Source organism: Centroberyx gerrardi, chromosome 11, assembly GCF_048128805.1.
Source record: "Centroberyx gerrardi isolate f3 chromosome 11, fCenGer3.hap1.cur.20231027, whole genome shotgun sequence".
Taxonomy (NCBI): Eukaryota; Metazoa; Chordata; class Actinopteri; order Beryciformes; family Berycidae; genus Centroberyx; species Centroberyx gerrardi.
In genome coordinates, this window is record NC_136007.1 from 4,580,758 (window position 1) to 4,603,001 (window position 22,244).

A 22,244-nucleotide genomic window follows, 5' to 3' on the forward strand; every position below is an offset into this window, starting at 1 on the left:
ATTACAATGCACTATGAATGAAATGGTTGAAAGGACATACAGTATGTTTACATGCACAGAACACAGCCTGCAGTATATTCCATCATTAAACGAGGAGATTGATTATACTCCATTCTTGTAAATCTCAGTGGTAATTCATGTCTCTCAATTCATGTCACTAATGTGCCAAAAACAAGCGTTTTTCTCCTGTTTATGAGTCTTGTTATTAATGTATTTCTTTGTATGCACAGATGAGATTGTTTAAAATGGCATATTGCTATGTGTTATTATAAACTGCTTCCTGTTATTGTACCTATATGAGGAACTATGCCAGGTGTGATCTGCTTCATTAATAACACCGTGATGAAGACTGTGTGTGGTCGAACCGGTTGCTGTTCACACACTTTTTTCTGTGTATGCCCGTGAAATAAAGGCTTTTAACTAAACTCCCTGCTCTGCGTAAGAGAGCCTGAAGACAGCCGACCCGGCGATACCCTTGTTTTTGGTCTATATTCCATCATTATTTGGGAATATATGTCTGTAGATTCATTTCAGTCATACAGGTAGTAAAATGTCAAAAAAAAAATAAAAACAAAATCCACTGGAGTTGAAATGAAAAGTTGAAGACGTTTGAAGGGCGGTGAAACGTCTTCAGCAGCTACCAGTCCAAATCCCAGACTGTCTGGGAAAGTCTGTGCATGGAAAGTGAAAATGCCATCTGATCCCTTGACATCTACCGAGGTGCCTTGGAGCAAGGCACTGCCCTCACCGACTGAGGTTACTGCTCAGTAAGCAGCAGCGGGAGAGGGAGTCTGTACTTCTGCAGCTCCCGGATGTGAACCTATTCTCCGTAAACCTTTCCCTGTGTGCAGAGTTTTCTGTTTCCTTCGCTCTAACAGCCAACTCTCATCACGTTTCTTCACCTCGTCGTCTCTGTCGTCTCCGGCGTCTTCGTCCTCCTGCGCCTCCTCTCTGATCTGTTGGTCTCTAGGCGGGACGTCGTCGGCATCCTTCAGCATCGGCTTTCTGGGAGTCATGCTGACCTGCTGCGGACCGACAGAGACAGGGAACACATGCAAGGCCAAGTTCTTCACAAAGACATTTCAAAAGCCTTCAAAAGCCTTTAATCCAGTGCTTCTCAACCCAGCAGCATAAATTTAGCTAAATACTAGTCTAAGCCTTAGACTAGATTCTTAGATTCTCAGGTTAGACTAGTCTACTCTGTTGCATAAATATTAAGACTGACTTATTTTGAAGTAGGAAAGTTACCCTCCCTACTGGATAAGCTTGAGTTAAGAACTTTGTTGCTATGGCAACCCTAGGGCCAATTAGACTTAGATAATATAAGTACAGTTTCTCTAGGAAACTGCAGTGTCTCCACTACTTCCTGTTTGTTGGACATCTCTAACAGGTTGTTTCTGTCTCTGGAGACTCGCTCTCTTCTTCAGATCTGCCCTCTTCTATGAAACAGCTTCAGTATTTAAACTTCCCACTCTGACAGAATAGGCTCATCGCTATAGCAACAAAGTTCTTCACTCAAGCTTCGCCAGCGGGGTGGGAGGCTAACTTTCCTACCGGACACAAAAATGCTCCCGTATGAAGGATTTACTAAAGAAGTGACGTTTGGATGTGTGATCTTCTGTTGTATTCCTCTTGTTTTTTCTTCGATCCAGCACCTATCTTTTGGGTGTGTGTGTCTTTCTTATGATTTTAACTTTCTTACCTCAAAATAAGTCAGTCTTAACATTTATGCAGCAGACAGTCTTAATTAGAATAGTCTAACCTAAGAATCTAAGACCAGAGGGCCAGTTCGATAAAACTAGTTTAAGACTAGTCTAAGTCCTTAGATTCTCAGGTGGGACTAGTCTAATTAAGACTGTCTGTTACTTAAATATTACGACTGACTTATTTTGAGGTAGGAAAGTTAGCCACCTTCCCCCTGGCTGATCTTGGGTTGAGAACTTTGTTGTTTTACGGCAACAAGTCGGCCTAACTGTCAGAGTGGGAAGTTTAAATACTGAAGCTGTTTTCATACAAGATGCTAAATCTTTGGTTTTTGGAAAGAGCCTGAACAAGAGAGAGAGTCTTCAGAGGCAGAAACAAGACAGTAGAGATCTACAACAACCAAGAAGTAGAAGGAACATAAGTGTCTACAGCAAGTTTGACTTAAGGACACATTTAAGTATAAGACTATGGCTATCTTTATGTAGCTGGCCAACTGGCAACTGCCCCCCTCAGGGCCCGGAGCCCTGCTGGTTTTCTGTCCTACCAGCTAGTTCACTTTTTAAACTAGAAGGGCACTCGGAGAGCGCAGACCTCCGCCAAGGTTCGTGAGTCGGATCCGGATCCGCTCCAAAATTTAATGGGTTCTTCCTTGGCCCATGCTACACCCTTCCACGAAGTTTCATGAAAATCGGGCCAGTAGTTTTTCTGTAATCCTGCTAACAGACAAACAAACAAACGGCACCGAAAACATAACCTCCTTGGCGGAGGTAACTATCTGGCTTTAATTCACATGTCATCCCAGGTGTAAAAAATCACTTCCGGATTAGCTGGTTAGATTGAAACCGAGCAGGACTACCGGGGAGGAAGACCGGTGCTGTAATCCATGTGTTTGTTCTGTGAGCAGGATAGCAGCTGAAAAGTGTAGAAACTGTTTGCACACCACAGCAGAAACCCCGACCGTCTCTGACTGACTTTACCTGCTGAGAAGTGACCGATGTGACGAGCTGCAGCTGACACTCTTCCTCTCATTTATGTGATTATCAGATATCGATCTGTCACTCACGGGAGAAAGCGTCTATATTGAAGTGAAAAGATGAAGTCAGAAGCGGAACACGATGATTAACTGAAAGACTAATGAGCCAGCCGATATTAAATATTCACATCAAATACTTTCTCAACTGTTGCAAGTTATATCGGTTGGTACGGAAACAAGATCAACCGATGAACCAATATCCAAGTTTAACTTGTTTGATTATAGAAAACATATAGAACTGTATATAACTGTTCTGGTAAGTATAAGTAAGTATAACTGTAAGCGTATTAAAAGAAATGTAAAACAGCTGTTTGTTTGTTTTAGAAAGTACCAAACATTGTTCAGTTTGCAAACACTCACTGCAGTTTTCCTCACTTTCGCGGCGCCATGTTTGTTTCTGTTCCCGCGATCACGTGATTACTACATAGGGCGCGTGTTGTATGCTGCCTTCAAGGACTGTTGGTAATGTCGATGTTTCAGCCGGGTCAAAACTTGATGGTCAAATCTTTGCATCTTATTATTTATTATATGTCATTTTTGGTATTCCATGTAGGCTAAATGATTATTGGTTTATGTTTTTTTATTATTATTATTATTTATCATTTTTATTGAAACATTAAATACTGGATGCTCATTTTCTCCTTGTCAGTCTGCAGCTGCAGCACAAAGTAGCTCTGTTGATTTTAAAATAAAACATCCACCAAAACACTACTTTTGTTATAGGGTCAGTTTTTTTCTTTTCCTAATGTTGGACTAAAAAGCACCTGAACTTCGCGTCAAGGTGTATTTACGACTTCAGGAAATAGGCGTTTAGCAGCACTTGAACGCATCATAAAACACAGGCATCAGATCAGTAATCATCAGTCATTAACGCAGATTATATCTGTGCTTCAGAATGAGATTTTAATCACATTCATGCTGAATCAGCCGTAAAAGTTCACCTTCAGTAAAGACTAAAATACAAACACTCCGCACCAAGGAGGTTCTATACTCGCACGCTGACCCGAGTCAAAGATCGTCTATGTGGAGGAAGATGAACAACGCGAAAAAAAAAAAAAAACTGGCCATAGACTGTAAAAAAAAAAAAAAAAAAAAGATGTAGTCAGTGTGACGTCACCTATAGGTTTCTGAAGGGCCATTTTGAAGGGTTTGGGTTTACAATCGCCGCCATGTTGACATTTTTTGGAGCCAATGCAGTCAATCGGTGAGCTGTTGATCACTGGACAGGCGACCTGTCAATCACTAGGAAAACCTGTTAATGATATAACTATTTTGAAAATAGCCACATGGACACACATTAGAAGAAGAGAAATTAGCAACTGAAACCATGAACTCTTGTCGAAAAATGTATTGCCTTTATTTTGAGTGAAGTTGGGTTCATGGAGTTGGGTGGTTTGGAGTCTTTTTGGGGCATTTTGGAGCCGGACTCTAGCGGACGTTAGAGGAATTGCCGCCTGCTGACACTTCCTTATTGGCTTCAAAATTCACCCGTGGTTTTGGCCACTTGGTGTGGGATTTTTCTGCATTCCACTGTACTCGGAACTCGGAGAAAAACGACTTCCAACACGGAAAAGTGCAAAGGAACGGTAGTTCATGTCGAAGTTCCCAGTCGGAAACTCGGACAAAATTATTTCCGCACGAGTTGTCCGACATAAACACAGCTGACGTCACAGCATCAATCCCTACTAACTTGATTTTACTTGATATGTAGTTAGTTTTTGTTATGAAAACCTGCTGTAACAACTTTGTAGTTTCCATTTGTAACGTAATTCAGTTGACTTGCGCTTCCTTACTAGATAGAAGTCTTTGCTGTATGAACTCGCCTGCTAACGTAACTAGAGCTGTTAGATAGCTACCGTTAACGTTAATGGGCAACGGCTGTTGCGTCCATGTTTTCCCGAGAAGACGCACTGGAACGGATTTAGATCGGAGGTCGGTAGTTCCAACTCGGAACTACCGACCTCCGACCTCCAATGGAATGCAGCATTTATCTCTCACGCTTTCTCCTTGTGAGACAGCCCCATGAAATGAAAAATAATCCAGAGAAAAAGGAAAGCTAAAGTCCATCATTAATCATTCATTTGTTTCAATTGGGAAACGCAATAAATAAAAGATCATATCAATCATATATTGATTTTCTATTTCTTTATTGTGCGTACACACACAAGTCACACAAGTTTTCCCTTATTTATCTGCAGAGTGAGAGTTCTTTGTTTTTTTCCCCTCTCTGACTGTCTGTACATAATATACTTCCAAGGTCTGCACAAGTGAAGCTGCAAAAACGACCAGTTTGCGCATGTGCGCTTGAACGCCGCTGGTTGTGAAGAGAAATATGGCCGTCGTGATGCCAACGGAGGATTTTCCGTACTTACCTTCGGGGCTGGCGGAGGGTATGAATAATATTCTGAGCAATATGTCGTTTCTTTATAACAAACTTGCAGCAAATACTAGTTCTCCCCCACAGCCGAGGCGAGTCGAGCCTCAAGTGTCAGTGTTGTCATTAGCTTTCTGCAAGCTAACGTTAGCCAGCGATGTAGAGCGGGTTGCTATGCTAGCTGCAGCCGCTCGAGCTCCAAGGTCGATTGAGAGCTTGTTTGCATCCAGTGTTGCTGCTACATTTTGGACCGGTGGAGATGGAGGTGGCATTTGTCTGGTTTTAATTCAGCCACCATCCATGTTTTTAAGTTTTATGCAGGTTGTACTTCTTAAAACCGGTCTAGTTTGTATAATGAAACGCATTGTAATCGTTTTCTAACAGTTTATTTTGGAGGCAAATCGTCTAAAATCTGATGTGTTTATTTTACATTCATTCAAGCTCGTAGAAGAGCTTCCAACTTTCTTGTTGTAGTTGTCCATTGCTGCTGAATGAATATAACGTTAGGACAAATGCATGTTCATGCCATGCTGTGGTCCATTTGACTTCCATTCTGCACTGTTTACCAATAAGATGATGGCAGCGATGTTGTGGCTACTCTTCCTAAATAACTTAAGAAAGGCAAAGTCTTAACAGCCATCAGTCAAGTCAAGTCAATTTGCCTTATCAGTAACACAACAGGCTCGACTGACATTGCTTTACACAGCAACAAAAGACGTAAATAGGTACATTTTGTTGTAAAAATATATTATTTGTCATTTTTAAAAGATGAAGCTAGATGTCTGTTTAGTTTCTTTAGTGTTACTACAACCAAACTAGAATGGAAATGATGGCCATTTCATTCAGTTTAGCTATGAGTAGTGATTCTGGTGTTCATACTGTTAAGGCAGCAGTGTTGAAAAATTAGGCTTTGCCACATCAAGTTTCATCCATCCAGTGAAATTCTGACCGTTATTATCAATATACATCCAGCTTTGCATCATAATTGCATTACAGTGTTCAAAAGTGCTGCTATGTATGTGGTGCCCCTATGTTGGATATGCACAAAATCTGACCCTTACTTAAATATAATAATGTGTGCCAAATTTAATAGTGATCACACAAACCCACTGAGTTATAAGACATCTTGATAGGCCATGCTCACATACACTAAACCCAACAAAGTTCCATCTTCTGACCAAATACTTGGCCTAATAGTGTCTGAGTCCAGTATGTCAACAGATATTTGCTTTACCAGAATCCAGTAAATCCTTGCCTGTTGTCACATCGTTTTGGGTCGACAGGCCATGGTAAATCAAGTTTATAGATTATTGGAGCGAGGATTGATGACACAGACACAGAGTTCTGTCCAGTTCTCTAAAAGGCCACATCCATTTATCAGATTGGATCAGTTTATAGTGGGGTTTTCAGTGTAATTCATGAATACTGTGTTAAAAAAAAAAAAAAGCCAGGGAATCAACTGTTCATCAACTTGAACCATTATTTGGGATTTCGACAGTCTCCAAGTTTGCAGAGTAAAGATAACCGTAAATTTGCCAAGATTCAAGACTCTAAAACAAACTGTGTGGAACAAGTAGCTTTTTAAATGTTTCACCTTTTGACCTTTTAATTATAGTGTCATCTTGCCTGTCAAGTAGTTTTGCAACCATCTCATCACCAGAGCCTGTCAGTCCAGATAAACCAACAGAACAGGAATTATTTTAGTCCTACAGGTTTGAGCCCATCGTAAACATACTTGAACATAAAAGCTGCTTGAGTAATAAATAAATAAAGTGTTCCACGAGTGAAATCGGATCCCTGGTGTGCTGTTTTGAAAGCAGCTTTTTGTCTGTGATACTCCTACTCTCCTACCACATCTACAAAACAGAAACCATCTTCTTAAGTTGCTGTTGCTTCTCCCTGGCTTGAAAAGGTTCAAGTTTAAAAAAATATATATATTTATTCCCAAAGCGACACAATCAAGCAAGAATTCTTGGCATGTTCTCCTTAATATGGCAGAAACAGGATGTTAAATATTGTTATCATGGAAATGAGCGTTGGCTTGGCGCGTGAAAGTGAGAAAATTGTTGATTAATTTCAGCAGCGAATGCATTATCATGTCTCTGAAGATTTCAGTGGCATTTAGGTTGAACATTACCAGGTTTAGTCTCATGCACTGTTCACACATGAAACTAACAGCTGTAAGATGTTGCTGTTGATCATTTGCATTTATTTGCATCTTCTACAAAAGCAGACGGTTAAAAATGAGTTCTTATATGATGTCTTTCTCCTTGGGGGTATAAAAATCAGATATGTGTAAAGAAAAGTCATGCAAAACTTAAATTTTGTCCTCAAAATCAACTTAGTGAGTCTCTGTCACAAACTGCTAGATTTCTCTGTCCCTGTTCACACTTGCGTACATTTACATTGAGTCCAGTTAGTGTTAGCATAGAGTACAGTTAGTCCACATATGGTATAAATAATAACAACAGTGTTTGAACTAATAGAAGGAATACAACTGCGGTCTCATAATTAAAAATAACCCACCATGCACAGGACTATGAGTTTTTTTTATCTTCCCCTACAGGAATTGTAAGGTTTTTGAGTGAATGAGAAAAAGCTTTAAAAATACAAGGAATTATTATTATTATTCAGTACCTGAGTCATTTGTGAAGTGCATGTAACTTTAAACTATTACAACTGATAGTGTTTTACTTTCCCGTATTATTCCATTTCCCCAGAAGACGTGACCTGATTTAAAGTCTCTTGTTTCTCTCTTTCCCCCTGCAGTAAATAAGATGATAAAGGAGCATGGCGACCTGTTTTCCGACTCCCAGTGTAAAGTCTGCAGTGCCGTCCTCATTTCCGAGTCTCAGAAGTTGACACATTACCAGGTCAGTGAGTCCACAATATGGTGTTACACTACCTTATTTAATTGGGCTTTTTTTTTTTTTGACAAAGTGACCAAGCCCAGGGATACAGGGGACGGCTGCATGATTCATTTTGCTACATATTGTGATCACGGTTAATAATTATGATTCGTTACTCCTTATAATGTGAGGAACAAAATGATTTTACTGCACTTTATATCAACATGTCGACAGTTTTTGAATACAGTGGACACTCTCAATGTTTCAGTATTGCCAGTTTACCAGTATTCTACGATTATTGATTGTAGAAACTAAATTTGTGATTTGTGATTATACACAAAAAATTATGCAGCACTAATGAGGACACATCTGAGGAAGCTGAGGCTAGCAGAATCAGTGACTTCTTTTGTATCACTTCTTATAACCCATTTTTATAGGCTTGCTTTTATGTGATGTCATCTTTTTATCTCATTTTTATCGTAATATTTATTTGGGTTTTCTCTTACGGTTCTGTCCAAGTATTGATTTGAATGTTGCTCTTCTCCACCTCCTCTGCCCTTGTCTCTTAATTTAATTCCTGTTTCATTGCTTTTTTATTCATTTTGAATATTTTGCTTTTATTTTGACAAAAGCAGTTTGTAAACTCTGTTCTTAAAGGTTCTATATAAATCTATTATTACTATTATTATTATTGTTGTTATTATTATTACATTTATTATTATTTTATCTTGTAGTTCATGACAGGACTCTAATGTTTCTGTTCACTGGCATAAATGGTCAAAAAGCAATTCACCAGCCTCCAAAACGTATCAGCAGCTTTTTCTATTTTACCAACCAACTAGATTCTGCAACAGGGCAGGAAACTCTACTGACCTTGGTACACAAAAAGGTGTAAAATTCTGGATTGGGATGTTAAGTGCCTGACTTTTTTTTTGTGCCAACTACACTGAAACACATGCCAGTATGTGGCAGGCCACATGCCTTTGGGGAGAGTCGACATTTAACAGCTGTTAAATGTAACATTTAGGTTTTGTCTTTTCAGAGCAAGAAGCATGCCAACAAAGTGCGGCGCTATCTTTGCATCCAAAATGAGATGGAGCCCGCAGTCAAAAAGTTCAAGTCACCGTCGTCTGACAGTGTGAGTAACACATCTTCCCTAACAAATCTCTACAGGAGCCTGACTTGTGCATTGAAATTCGAGCTCAACCCAGCAGCAGGAACTGAATTGTAAAGATAGAGGGAACGATAAATGGAGCCAAAGACCGCCAAAGACCTTAGATTGGGGTGACAGTTTATGTTTCATATTGTGTCACGTTTAAAGAACCTTCCAGTCACTAACCACTAGCCACCATGTTGGAGCTGGTGTTAAAGCTACAATATGCAGCTTTTTGCCTAGAAGCAGCAAAGTGTATTGCAAGTCCTTCCGTCTTTTCCCTTATTTGGGCAAGTTCACACCCCAAAACCTGTCACTCATCTTGATTACCTGTCTCATGAACTCCGTGGGATAATCTGGCACTACTAGCTTGCTACTTCGAAAATGTAGAAACCTGGCCACCATCCCACCTGTCTGGCAGCCTTCAAGCAGCTCTGAGTCACTTCTGAGCCCATTCATCTCCTTCAGAAGGCGCCGCAGTGGACAAACATGCTGATGTTCTCAGTGTTTTTGAGCAGGTCTCGTCTTACACAGGTTTAGCTTCACTATTCTGTCTTTTCTTACTGCTTTTCGCAATTGTTGTCGTTGCTGTTACTTCCCTGCTCTGTGGCCGCTAGCCTCACCCTGATAGCCACAACCCAGAACGTCCTGAACATCTTTGAAAAGCCCAAATCCAGGCAAACGTGGATTTAGGCATGTAAACACAGGGTCACAGACAGACGCAGACTTATAATGTATAATATATCCTGTGAATTTATTGTTATTTTTATGTGGAAAAGTTGCATATTGCAGCCTTAAATGTATACGCATTATATATGTGTGTGTGTGTCTCTCAACAGGACTGCAACAATGGAGACACAGACTGGTCCAAGGTGTGCCATGTGTGTAACATGACCTTCTCCTCTGCTGTGGTGGCCGAGTCTCATTACCAGGGCAAAGTTCACGCCAAGAACCTGAGGCTGAAAACCGTCGGCCCCCAAACCCCAGGTAAGGGCTTTCTCGATAATATCTTTGTTGTCATGTGGAGAAACTTGTGGTTCCGATTGTTTTGGTTATCTTTTTTGTTTCTGTTTCTGTACTTGAATTGAAAACTGACATGGCCTTTTTATGTGTTGAGTAAATTTCACATCTCAAGCTCCCATCACACCTGTTGAAAACCCCGTGTATAGTTTCAGAAAGAAAGTAGAAAAAAGTGCGCACATCCAAAAAAGTAACTACAGGTACTGGATCAAAAAAGATTTTAACAGAGAGAAAGAGGTAGAATCCGCACACTGCATTGATAGCTCCCAATAATTTTAATGGCAAGGCAATGTTTAGATATCACAGAGGTCTTCGTCAGGAATGAGTAACACATTCTACCACTATAGTTTCAGAAATGCCTTGAGGTGAGTGGATGTTTTTCTACAAGACGATGACAGACATTTTGACAGATCACGTAACGTAATATTCATTAGGGTGAGTAAGAGCAAGCAAGAGGCGGGGGGTGAAGATAGGGTTCCACGAATTAAAAGTAGTAGTTGTCGTAGTATTGGTGATACTATGGGTGGACACTCCGGGTTGTGGGAGATCGAATCTGGAACTTCCCGGTCACTAATCGATAGCCATCCCTTCTTGATCTGATGTTATAGCTGCACAAAAGTGTTCATTTTGAGGCTCTGCTTGTATCTCCTGTTCATCGACAGCCTCCCAGACAGCAGCACCGACAGCCCAGCTGAAGAAGAAACCCGCAGACGAGACGAGCGTCGCCGTGTCGAGCGGCGCCGTGTCGAGCGGCGGCGCCGTGTCGAGCGGCAGCGACGACCCGGACCGCTTCTGCTCCATCTGCCAGGCCTCCTTCAACAACCCGCTCATGGCCCAGCAGCACTATGTGGGCAAGAAGCATAAAAAACAGATGACTAAGCTCAAACTGATGGAGACTTACGGACCTTCCACAGCACCAGGTCAGACCGCAACACCAGTCTAGTCCATGCTGGCATTGGTCAGAGAGAGGGAGAGAGAGGGAGAGGGAGAGAGGGAGAGAGAGAGGGAGAGGGAGAGGGGGAGAGAGAGAGAGAGAGAGAGAGAGAGAGTTCTGATGTTTTTCCAGGAATTCAGGTATTTTTAGATGCATAAATTGTCATTGTTATTTATATTCTGCAATAGGGGCTGAAGCAGGGTGGCCATATTGCAGCTGGGCCAAATTCTCTTTAATAGCTCTGTGGAAGTATTCAGAATGAGAGACCGTTAGATTGGTAACACTAACTCCTCCCCTTTTCTGTGTGTCTACAGCTTCCACAGTAAAGGGCTACCCATGCACCCTCTGTAACATTGAACTCAACTCGGTGGAGCAGTACCAGGCCCACATCAGCGGTGCCAAACATAAGAACCAGTATGTACCAATATCACACTTCATCAGTCTTTATTTTATTTCTTTGTTTTTTTCCACTGTGTCACAACACATTGACAAGGAATGTTTTCCTGTGTAGCTCGTTGAGTAGAGCATGACTCTAACAGAGAAGCTACACCAGAGGGAGCGCGTCTCGTTGTCTTCAGCGTCTCGTTGCCACCGGCGTCTCGTTGCCACCGGCGGCTCGTTGCCACCGGCGGCTCGTTGCCTTCGGCGGCTCGTTGCCTTCGGCGGCTCGTTGCCTTCGGCGGCTCGTTGCCACCGCCGTCTCGTTGCCACCGCCGTCTCGTTGCCACCGCCGTCTCGTTGCCTTCGCCGTCTTGTTGCCTTCGCCGTCTCGTTGCCTTCGCCGTCTCGTTGCCTTCGGCGGTTCGTTGCCTTCGGCGGTTCGTTGCCTTCGGCGACTCGTTGCCCTCTGCGTTTCGTTGCCTTCACCGTCTATAGTCACCAGGTCAGATTTGGAGGAAAACCTGCTGAATTGCTTTACAGCACAAAGGGAGATTGCTTTATGTTAAAAAAACAGGAAGAATGCGTTGTTCTTCCAGTGCAAATGGACATAAATAAAATTCCAGTCCCTGTAATGATGGACGTGATGTACATGATGGACTTGTCTGCGCTCTTTCCCATAATTTACCTTCTCTAGTGTTCATACCAGTTAAGAATGCATGAAGAAATGCTAAATATGAGCATCATTCCAGACTTCATTTTGTTATGCTAGGCTTTCCAAGCATGAGGAAACATCTCAGCATCCTCCTTACACCCATAAACCCGTGCATTTTGGGGTTGTTTCCTGTAGTTAATTCGGATTATGTTCTCACTCCTAACAAACGGCACCACAATTCTCTTGGAAGAGGACAGACACTCGCATTTTCAGGCGTCTCTGTGCCACCAGAGTTTGAACGGTGTCATTCTCATCTGCCCAAACGAACCAAATTTAAGGAATAAACGCTCCAGAGTTTGAATAAACTGCTCCAAACATGCTTTGTATGAACACATTGTATGCGTTTGAGTCCGCACGCCATTCGCGCCCTACTTCCTCTCCCATGTTTGTGTCTTCCCACTCTATACTATCTACTAAAGCAGAAACGGCTTAAAATAATCTGGAAAAAAAACTTTGTCTTTGTAGAGTAAAGAAATCCGGCATGAGCACCGCAGAGAACCAGCATGCAGCAGAAAACACGTTTGGTGGGGAGAACCAGTACGCTGCGGAAGACAACCAGTACGATGCCGGGGAAAACCAGTACGATGCCGGGGAAAACCAGTACGAAGCCGGGGAAAACCAGTATGAAGCCGGAGACAACCAGTATGAAGCCGGAGACAACCAGTACGCTGCTGGGGACACCGAGTACTCAGAGGAGTACCAGTATACCTGAGGCTGGACCGGGAGGGGACTACAGTGGTTTCAGTCAGGACTTGGAATGACACAACTAGCCCCTTTAACAAATTCAACCAACCATCAACCTCCATAGACCTTCAGTTCCTATCAGTCCATCTGCTCAGAGTAGGTTTTCCCCTGGACCAGCGTCATCTAAACTATAGATTGGGACCCAAAATGAGGTGCAGGCCTGTTTTCTGGAAGGTTTCCCGCAGTGCAAGAGAACTAGCATGGTTCGTTGAGCCCGAGTCCCGACATGGTACGATATTTTATCAGTTTGGGGCCCCCGGGGTAAAACAGTTTAAATATCTGTAACCTTTTGTTATCCTGAAATGTTGGAGCTGGGATTTAGGGATGGCTGAAATGATTGTGAGCAATAATACCCTTGTGGATTGTGGATGGAGCGGTGATGCGGCTACTGTCTGTATCACTGCTTCTAAAGAATGTCCTCAAGGGTATTACGGCTTTTATACAGCTGTTGCCAACGCATACCTACTGACTGAAAAGTTTTCTTCACATCAGTGTACATACATAAGAGTAAAAAAATGGGAGAAAGCAAAAAACATCGCTAACTAACTCCCTGGTTACCATAAGAGTTGACATAGGAACCTGCTTCTGTTTTTATAAAACATTGCTAGTATAGCTAGTTTTGTTTTATGGTAAATTTCAGCACGGATCAAACTTGCCTTTCACAAGTCAGTTTGCGTTCCTGAAAATACCCGTTGAATAGTTTGGATTAATATCACAGGTCAGACGTCTCTCTGTAGCAGGGATGCACTGATACTGACACTGACGACATTAAGTAAGTAAGGGTATTGTATTGAAGCCCCATTGAAGACTAACATCCGATACCAGGAGCCACATCTAACATGTCAAAAGTAGAAGCAAAGCAACTTTGCATTTTGCATTTTTGCCATAAATCAAGGGGTTTTATTGTTCAGTAAATGTAACGCTTCAGATCGGCACCGGTACTCAGAATCGTGTCGGCTGAGATGAAGTTGTATCTGTGCATCTCTACTGTCTACATCTCTCTGAACTATGGTGGAAGTTTGAGAGATCAGAGGCCCGTATCACGAAGCGAGATTAGTGGGTTAGCGAACTAACTTTGGGTTTAACCCTGGCTTTTCGGTCTCACGAAGGTGGTTCACTTTTAACCGGGGTAGATCACCATGGTAACTTATGCTGCACGGCTAACCTGCTCCGGAGCAGGTTAAGTTCAGGGTATCGGATCAAAACGTATGAAAGGCCTTCTGACCAATCAGCTCTCTGGAAACAGGGAGTCACCATTCCTACAGGATCCCGATATGGACAAAAATACAAATGGAAATCACAATAAAAAACTGAAAACTGTTTATTTTTGAATGAACAGACAGTAAGAAGTGCTGTTCGCAGGGCGACGTGTTTACAGACCAGTAGAATCACGTTGTTTTCCATGATAACTTATTATATCGGAGATATAGCAGGTAGGCTACTTAATTGACCATATTATTAATGGATTAAAGTTACTGTTGCATATATTAATTGCGCTGACTTTATTTAATTGGATTCCCGACAGTGTTTGGTTCAATGTCGGCTATTCATATTCCATTACCGCAGCCCCGAAGAACATGAGGCCGACTTTATGAATAGAAAATCTTTTTACAGCCTCTATGTGTCCACAAACTATTTTATCAATGAAAAATATGCCCACTGTGTCCTAATGACGGGGCAGTTCCTCCAGTAATCCTTTCTAGCCTTGGAAGCAGAAACAACTTTTACTTTTCACGGTTATGTTTTGTAATGCTGACAGTTATTCATTATAAGAATTTGTTCTTCTTGAGAGAAGAACCCAATGTTAGTAGCTATCCATTTCTTTCCGATACCCATGTGTTGAAAATGTCAGCAGGAAATATTAGGGCTTATATCATCCTATAATTAGGTCTATTGTCTATGGCTTTTATTGTTTGATTATTTTATTATTTTCGCCTATTTTTAGGCTATTACTTATTTTTATAGTTTTGCGCTTATATTCTATGTCCTTTTCCCCGCTGAATCATATTACTTTTGCTGCGCAACAATCTAATTTCCCCACAGGGATCAATAGTTTCATCTTATCTTTTGATTGTCTGATCTGGATCTGTCCATGTTGCATGTGATTGGCTACTTGTTACAAACCCCGCCTCTTTCATGTGAGCGCGCTCATAGCTGGACAGGTAAATCCTGGGTTGACAGAGCCAGTTGATAACCAGCTACGTGAGACCGGTTATCCAGGATCGCCAGTGTTAGGTTCAGTGAAGCCGGCTAACTCAAACATACCCTGACGTTGTTGAACTTGCTTCGTGATACGGGCCTCTGTTGTCTCTCTTCATAAATGAGAAAATAAGCTAGCTGTTGGAGAAGAACACGGCAAAAACATTTCAGTGTTTTGAACTAGTTGAGGCGCGCTCGATTTGTCTTGCAATCGATTCCACTGCCGCTAACGCCCTGGTCTGGATGAGACAGAATGAAACCGGCCTCATATAATTTCACAGGTTTGTGTTTTCAGTCGGCCATCCCTGGTCGTCTGAGGTTTGGTCGGTTCAACGCCATTCTGAGATCAGATTTTGAGATCACATCGCTGTGCATCCACTGTGAAGAATTCCCTGGGATGCTCCTCACTTGGCCTGAAAATAGCTGCTATGCGTCTCCCATGGGTGTATTTATTTAAATCTGTCTGCAGTACCTTGTCCTGCTTTCACTTGGGCATTGTATCTGGATTGTCTCACAGAGTCACACTACGTAGAATTATGATCACGATGCAAGCCTGACCCTTTCCAAATCTGGTTTTGAAGATCGGATCATTGTTAAAGGAAGTAAAATCCAATATTTGCCCATCCAGATGATAAAAATCACATTGAAACGGCAGGTGCAACTTTAGCCAGTTATATCAGTGCTATTCAGACAAGGAAAATAAGTCATAGGAATTCAGATATTCAGTATCGTTGCGTGACTATTTATTCCATTATTATAAGATGAATTTGACGATGCTCAGTTTTATATTTTTACTTTTCTCTCCTTTATCCTGTTATTTTATTTAAGGTTTTTATTTCAAATGTCTTGGAAAGGCGTTTTTGGTGTGGTATCTCTATAGGGAAACCTACACGGGGAGACAAGTGCATCAAGTTCTCTTTTAATCATTCAACAATTTTGCAGAGAGGAAGCTTGGAGAGCAAGTTTGTGAATAGTTTTGATTATTTCCAATTGAAACGTAAGTCAGTGAGTGCCAGATGGTAAATTCTTTAGATTTGTATACCATAGGAGACCAGACCCGATGCTGCTTTTCATGTGGCCCAGAATTCATGTGTTTATTTGCATATCCTTGTATGGTTTATTAAGCTTTCCACTGTAATATATGATAATACTCAACAGATTTAGATAAGACTTATTCTGATTCCTCATTCATGCTGGCATATGTTCCTAAGCAGCGGATGGGAAGAAGTCATTTTATTTGCCTTTAGCATTTTGGGGGTTTTTTTGGGCCAGGAAAGGAGGAAAAGGGAGAGTCGTTTTCCAAAACACAACAAATCGTATTTTTAAAATGGAAATCTTTATCTGAAGTTCATCATTCAATATCTGTAAATGACAGATGATCCAGTCTGTTAAAAGTGATCATTGTGACCGCTGAAGACTTGAGTTGGGCACGATCCTTTAAAGGTAAACCAAACACAGAGACTACTTCTCAGGTTGGACTGACATCTGTCGGTTAAAAGCATGCTATTGCAATTGCAATCTGCTATTGACTGATCTTGGTTGCTATTGGCTGATCCATGACAAAACAGGTAGCCTACATTACAGGTAACCAAGATCAGTAGATGTCAGTCCAACTTGAAAAGTCGTCTCTGTGTTTAGTTTCCCTTTAAAAAAAAAAATAAAGACCACAATATGTTTACATTTTGTGCTGTCAATCCATATAAGCATTTTGTAGCTGTAGGTGTCACTTTTTTCAGATGGTGGCTTTTTTGATTCATAACAAATCTGAGAACGGTCTACGTTTGAGACCCGTCTGGTCAAAATACAACCTCGTGCATCAGTTAAGAACTCGTCCAGGTCGTGAGACTGGGTGAAATTCATGTTTTGAAATGGCTTTAAATAACAGTGTTAAACCATTAAAGTTCACTTTGCTCTGACAGGGATGTGAAAATCACGAGAGCCCTCTGATCTGCCCATCTGAGTCCAGAAACTGAAGTCGGGTTGAAGGAAACGAATGTTTTCGACCACAGGTGAGAGTGACTGATGGATTCCACTATTCTCCAGCCACTTTCACTATTTTACCACATGAGCATAATTTGGCCATCCAGCCACAGTCAGGATTCATCAGCATTTGGTCAGTGTTCATTTCCCACCCCGGTTGAAAATAGTGCGTCATGGATCATGTTCAGCTGGTTCGCATCTTATTTATAGGATAAGCTACTCCTACGCTATCTTCACATCCCGATCACAAACACCTCTACTACGTCACATGACTCATTTTTCACCAAAATAGGAACTTACGCTACAAGGTCATGAAAAACCCCTGCAGGTCTGGGAGTGAGAAGGGGGGGATGATGATGATGATGATGATGAATAATATTATTATTACCATCCTAACATTTCAACAGCAGTGGATGTCCTGCAGCAGTCGGTTGAAAAAGGAAAATATAATAAGCTGTGCTTGTTTTTTTGTATCGTTCTGGTTTTTTTTTTCTTTTTTATTGCATTTATTGAAGGTTGAAAGACTTTAAGGTACTTTCCCTCTGAGTTGTCCTAAATGTGGGCTTTGTTAAATAAAGAAGGTACTGAATGTTTCCGAAGCAGAGCAGCTGTCACCATGTTGTCGTATAAGCTTTTCTTACTAACAGCGAAACATGCTAGCTCTACTGTATAATTACTGTCAATAACATTTACCTGAGGGATTTTCACAAGTGATGTCAAATTAGAATATCATTAACAAAACTTTTTTTTTTTTTTTTGGTCCATTTGTGCTTTCTTTCATACAAGATGACCAGTTGAATATTTTAGTATTGAATGTCTTCATTAACCTGTTGGCTAAAAGTAAAATTTAAATTATTTTGGATGTAATTCATACAAAGAGGGCTTATACATACTGTATAGTACATGGTGTCAAAACGACAAAATGGCCTTTTGTTTTCAAACCTCATTGTTGGTGTGTTAGCTGTTGTGTGATAAGATTTATTTTCAATACAAGTTATGTATACTTGGGGAAGAAAAAAAAAGTGCTGCGAAGATGTGCATCTAGTAAAGAAATGTTTTAAGAGAGTCTGTTTGATTGTCCATCTCTCCTTTACTTTACAACAGACTTACAACAGACTTACAACAGACTTATAACAGATAACAGACACTCGTGGAGAAGTGCCTTGCTGTATCATGAGAGCAAACATTTTTTTCCATGGGTTTAGAGGCTTGTGAAATGTGGATTATCTGGTAAAATCAGGTGTGAAAAAGACCTGCCTTCCCCTCCTTTAACAGACACTCTTGAGGTACTGATTTCTTAATTATTCTTTTCCCAAATTGTATTGGCATGGTAAAAAAAAACCCCAAAAGAAACATTCACCATTCAATCACCATTCTATCTCTGTGAAATTATCAATTTCTGAATCAAGGATTGAATTTATCAACTACCTTTAAGAAAGCAACATATATTGTTTTACTTCTGTGTTATCAATTGTTTTGTAAAAGCAGTTTGAAACGGTGCATCTCATTTTTGAATCGGGAGAAGCCTCAGTTTGGTTCTGCCTGCAGGGGGAAAGTGTTCAGGCCACATGGTGGCGCACTTACTCCTCGTTAGTTTTGGATCAGCAGTAGAGTTTTTGTCCCAAGTCATGATAAAGGCTTGTTGAGGCGTTCAGGCTCTCAGGCTTTTCCCTCATATGACCCGTCAGCACCGAGCTCAGCACATACTGAGACGCCAGTGAAGGGCACAAATCCCCAAAATTCATAACTCTGAATCAAGTTTATTCAAGTTGACACTGATTTATGGGTGAGGTATTAGTGAATTTAAATTTGGTTATTATTTTAGTTAAAGTGGTACTCCGCAAAATCAGTTTTTGTGTTTTTTGTCTCCATCTTTGTCCCTCAGCCTCACTGTGGTGTTTCTGCTGCACTTCCCAGAGATCACCTGTCAATCAAACAGTGTGGGCGGAGCTTGGATTTTCTGTCGATGCAGTTTGAGTTTCTCTTCTCTCTGTCTGTTCAGCCATGGTGGCTATCACTGCTCATGCTCACTACCCAGTTCTTCTTCTTCTGTTTATTACAAACAAACCGGAAACGTAAAACGCATCACTTCCTGTGCACGGCAGAGGATTTTTTTTTTTTCTCCCAGGAAAGAGCTACCAGACACCGGCTGCTTAGAACAGATAATGGAAAAGATTTCATGAACTGGGAATAGGTTGAATCACTTCGCAAATAAAGAGTAGCAAAGCAGACTTTTATTTATATGAAAATGTCTTCGATTGTTAGTTTAATGTGGGTGGAGCCTATCACCTAATGGCTTATAATTAAAGTGATTACGAGCAGTCACTTAAAAACCTGCCGTATACAGCAGCGTCTCTCTTGGGAACAAACCGTATTTAAAGAAAATAGATATAAGAAGAGCTGTGAGTGTTTATCCACAGCTGAAACAAAAGATGAATTCATGCAAAACACAGGCGAGCCGTCTCTTCCTGGCTGGTTTCAGTATTAACACACACCGCCCTCGACGCCTGGCGGCCCTAAATCTTTCAGCCTGAACCCCAGAGTTAATGCTCACGGACTCATTTTGAACACTCGTCGTTTCTATGAAGACTGAAAGCGTTATTTTGTGTGTGTGTGTGTGTGTGTGTGTGGAGCGCAGACCGAGCAGACAGGAGGGAAAGTTATGAGTCGGACACAAAGACAGCTTGTTGGCTCTTTATCTGTCTCCTGCCTCCGCTGAGGACATTGTGGAGGTCAATGAGCCGCGTTTGGCATAAATAGAAGTTCCTTTCATAAAATCTGTGTGTGTGTGTGTGTGTGTGTGTGAACGTATATATGCATTTAAGTGTGCGCATGAATACATACATGTTGTATTCCGAAAATGTGTGTGTGTGTGTGTGTGTGGGTTTGTGAACCAAAGTAAAAGTTCCATTCATAAACGTAACTTCTAGTGTGTGTTTGTGTGTGTGTGTGTGTGTGTGTGTGTGTGGTAGCGCGGGGGTCTCAGCGCTTTCATTGATAACATTTATTTACTTGAGGGGGGAGGAAGAGGAGGAGGAGGAGGAAGAGGAGGAGGGGTGGAGGGGGGCGCCAAGGTTCATAAACACTGCTGTCAGATCAAAAACCTCGTAGTGAATTTGAGAAAAAGAAGCTCGTTTTCAGACTGAGAAATGTGCATTGTGTTTTTAAATGTATGCAATAAGTTTCGAATGGGTTTTGGAGTTATGACATCACAATCAAAAACACCAAAATTAGACGTTGGAATGTTGGTATTTCATGGGACGGTGATGTGTTCAACCTCAACCCAAACAAGCACAATGTGTTCACAATCTGATATTTTTTATTTTTTTTATTTTATTGTAGCAGGGTAAAAATTCATATTAAAACAGCTTTGGAAGCTGTTTTGAACTGATATCAGGAAGATATTTAGGTCCCGATTTCACAAATCAATGCAGGCAGCAGCGATGGACGACTATGGACATCATCTCATCTTTTAATTTCGGCAGTTTAATTACAGACATGCTTGTATTACGGGGTCAAGCTGAATTTCTTACCTCAATCTGCACTGGGCATCTTCGCACACTGGCGGCCCCAAAGAGCAGCAAGAGGCGACTGTTTGAAGCTTAAGGACTTAAGGAGAATATTTGTATTGTTGTGATTTTGTCCAGAATTTCATGACCATCTATATTGTAGGCCGAGAAATAACAGCAAAACTATGATCAAATTCTTCTACATTCTCTAATTGTGTTAACTTCTTGTAAATGAAATAATGGTAAATCTTAACAATTCATCAGTTTTCTGGGGACTCCCTGGAACCCCCTCGAGGACCGCTGGTGGTCCCCGGACCCCACGTTGAGAGCCACTGCTTCATATCAAAGGAAACCAAAGAGACGAGAGAGAAAGAGATCTAATGTTGGTGAGTCCAGCTTTGTGTGTGTGTGTGTGTGTGTGTGTGTGAAGGAGAGAAAGAGAGAGTCTGTGTGGACAAGTAAAGCTATCATTAGTTCAAAAAATCATCAAAAGTACAACATGAAAATTGACAAAATCTTTAGTGGTGACATAAAAGCGCCAGACTTTTGAACAGTCCCACCCCTCCTCCCCTCCCATCAAATCAAACTACCTTTCTCTCCCTAACTGATTTCCCATTGGTTTGCACTTCTGATTGATCCCTCCCTGCGTTATGTCCCGCCCCCAACATCCTGTTTCAACAGGAAATACATCACATTAAGGAAGCAAGATGCGCTCAAAATACCGTTTCAGTGTGAATTTAAGAGGTTGAAAATGTTTTAAGGTATGAGATGTTTTAAGGTATGAGGCTGGACTTAGTGTGTGTGTGTGTGTGTGTGTGTGTGTGTGTGTGTGTGTGTGTGTGTGTGTGTGTGTGTGTGTGTACAGTACAGTATGTGTGGACAACACACTGGGCAGCATCAGGACAGTCTGTAAGAGCAGCCAGACAAAACAATTTGTCTTGGTCCACTACAGGCTGAATGGGCTTCTCTGCTGTAATTCAATAAAAAGCGGCATGCCGGTATTAAAATGCTCACAGTCTGGTTTGCATACAGCTTCTGTGTCATTATACTGTATTCAGTAACGGACGAGGCTGAATAAATTGTCTTTCATTGTCAGTTAAATTTGCATACTTGACTTAGAAAATGCTTTGGTTGCCAAAATATGTTTTTGAGACACCGAAACTGTCCCAGATCTCTATATTTCTCGCTGTCTGTGTGTAAACCGAGAGCTGATTTGTAATGATATGCGTTATAAATGCAGAAGATACTGTATTTTTAACCTGACGTGTGTCTCATTTGATGAAAACTTTTACCCAAAATGCCTCACAGCACCGTGAGCGAGAGAGGGAGAGAGGGAGAGATGTTTGAAAGGAGGGATGAAGGAGTGAAATACAGTACGAGGCACACATCCACATTTTTGTTGTTGATTCTGATTACTTTATTCTGGCGTGTTGTTCTTTATTATGGCTCATATCTTCAAAGGATCAAAAGAGAAAAAATGCATCCCCGAAAAAGTTTGGATCAACAGTCGGAGGATAATGGAGATTTTCTGGCATCTGATCGTCTCCAGGAAAATAATTAAATAAAAACATCATACTGAGCTGTCACAAGACGCTCTGCTTCACTTGGCTCACAATTACTCACACAAACAGTCAATAGTCCAATAGTCTGGT

The 22,244-nt window shown here is 41.3% G+C and overlaps 1 protein-coding gene across 1 annotated transcript; it reads left to right on the forward strand.

Moving 5' to 3' along the window:
* Positions 1 to 5,065: 5,065 nt before the first annotated feature.
* Positions 5,066 to 13,900, forward strand: znf346 (zinc finger protein 346). Its single transcript, XM_071902602.2, has 7 exons — positions 5,066 to 5,127; positions 7,881 to 7,984; positions 9,003 to 9,098; positions 9,953 to 10,100; positions 10,796 to 11,053; positions 11,382 to 11,481; positions 12,626 to 13,900. The coding sequence occupies exons 1-7, from the start codon at positions 5,070 to 5,072 to the stop codon at positions 12,870 to 12,872; spliced, it is 1,011 nt and encodes a 336-aa protein (XP_071758703.2). The 5' UTR covers positions 5,066 to 5,069; the 3' UTR covers positions 12,873 to 13,900.
* The last annotated feature ends 8,344 nt before the right edge of the window (positions 13,901 to 22,244 follow it).

Excerpts from the sequence above, each read along its gene's own strand:
- znf346 (XM_071902602.2), top strand. The coding sequence starts at position 5,070 with ATGGCCGTCGTGATGCCAACGGAGGATTTTCCGTACTTACCTTCGGGG. Across the intron at positions 9,099-9,952 it reads AGTCACCGTCGTCTGACAGT|GACTGCAACAATGGAGACAC; the intron begins GTGAGTAACACA and ends GTCTCTCAACAG. Across the intron at positions 11,482-12,625 it reads GGTGCCAAACATAAGAACCA|AGTAAAGAAATCCGGCATGA; the intron begins GTATGTACCAAT and ends TTGTCTTTGTAG.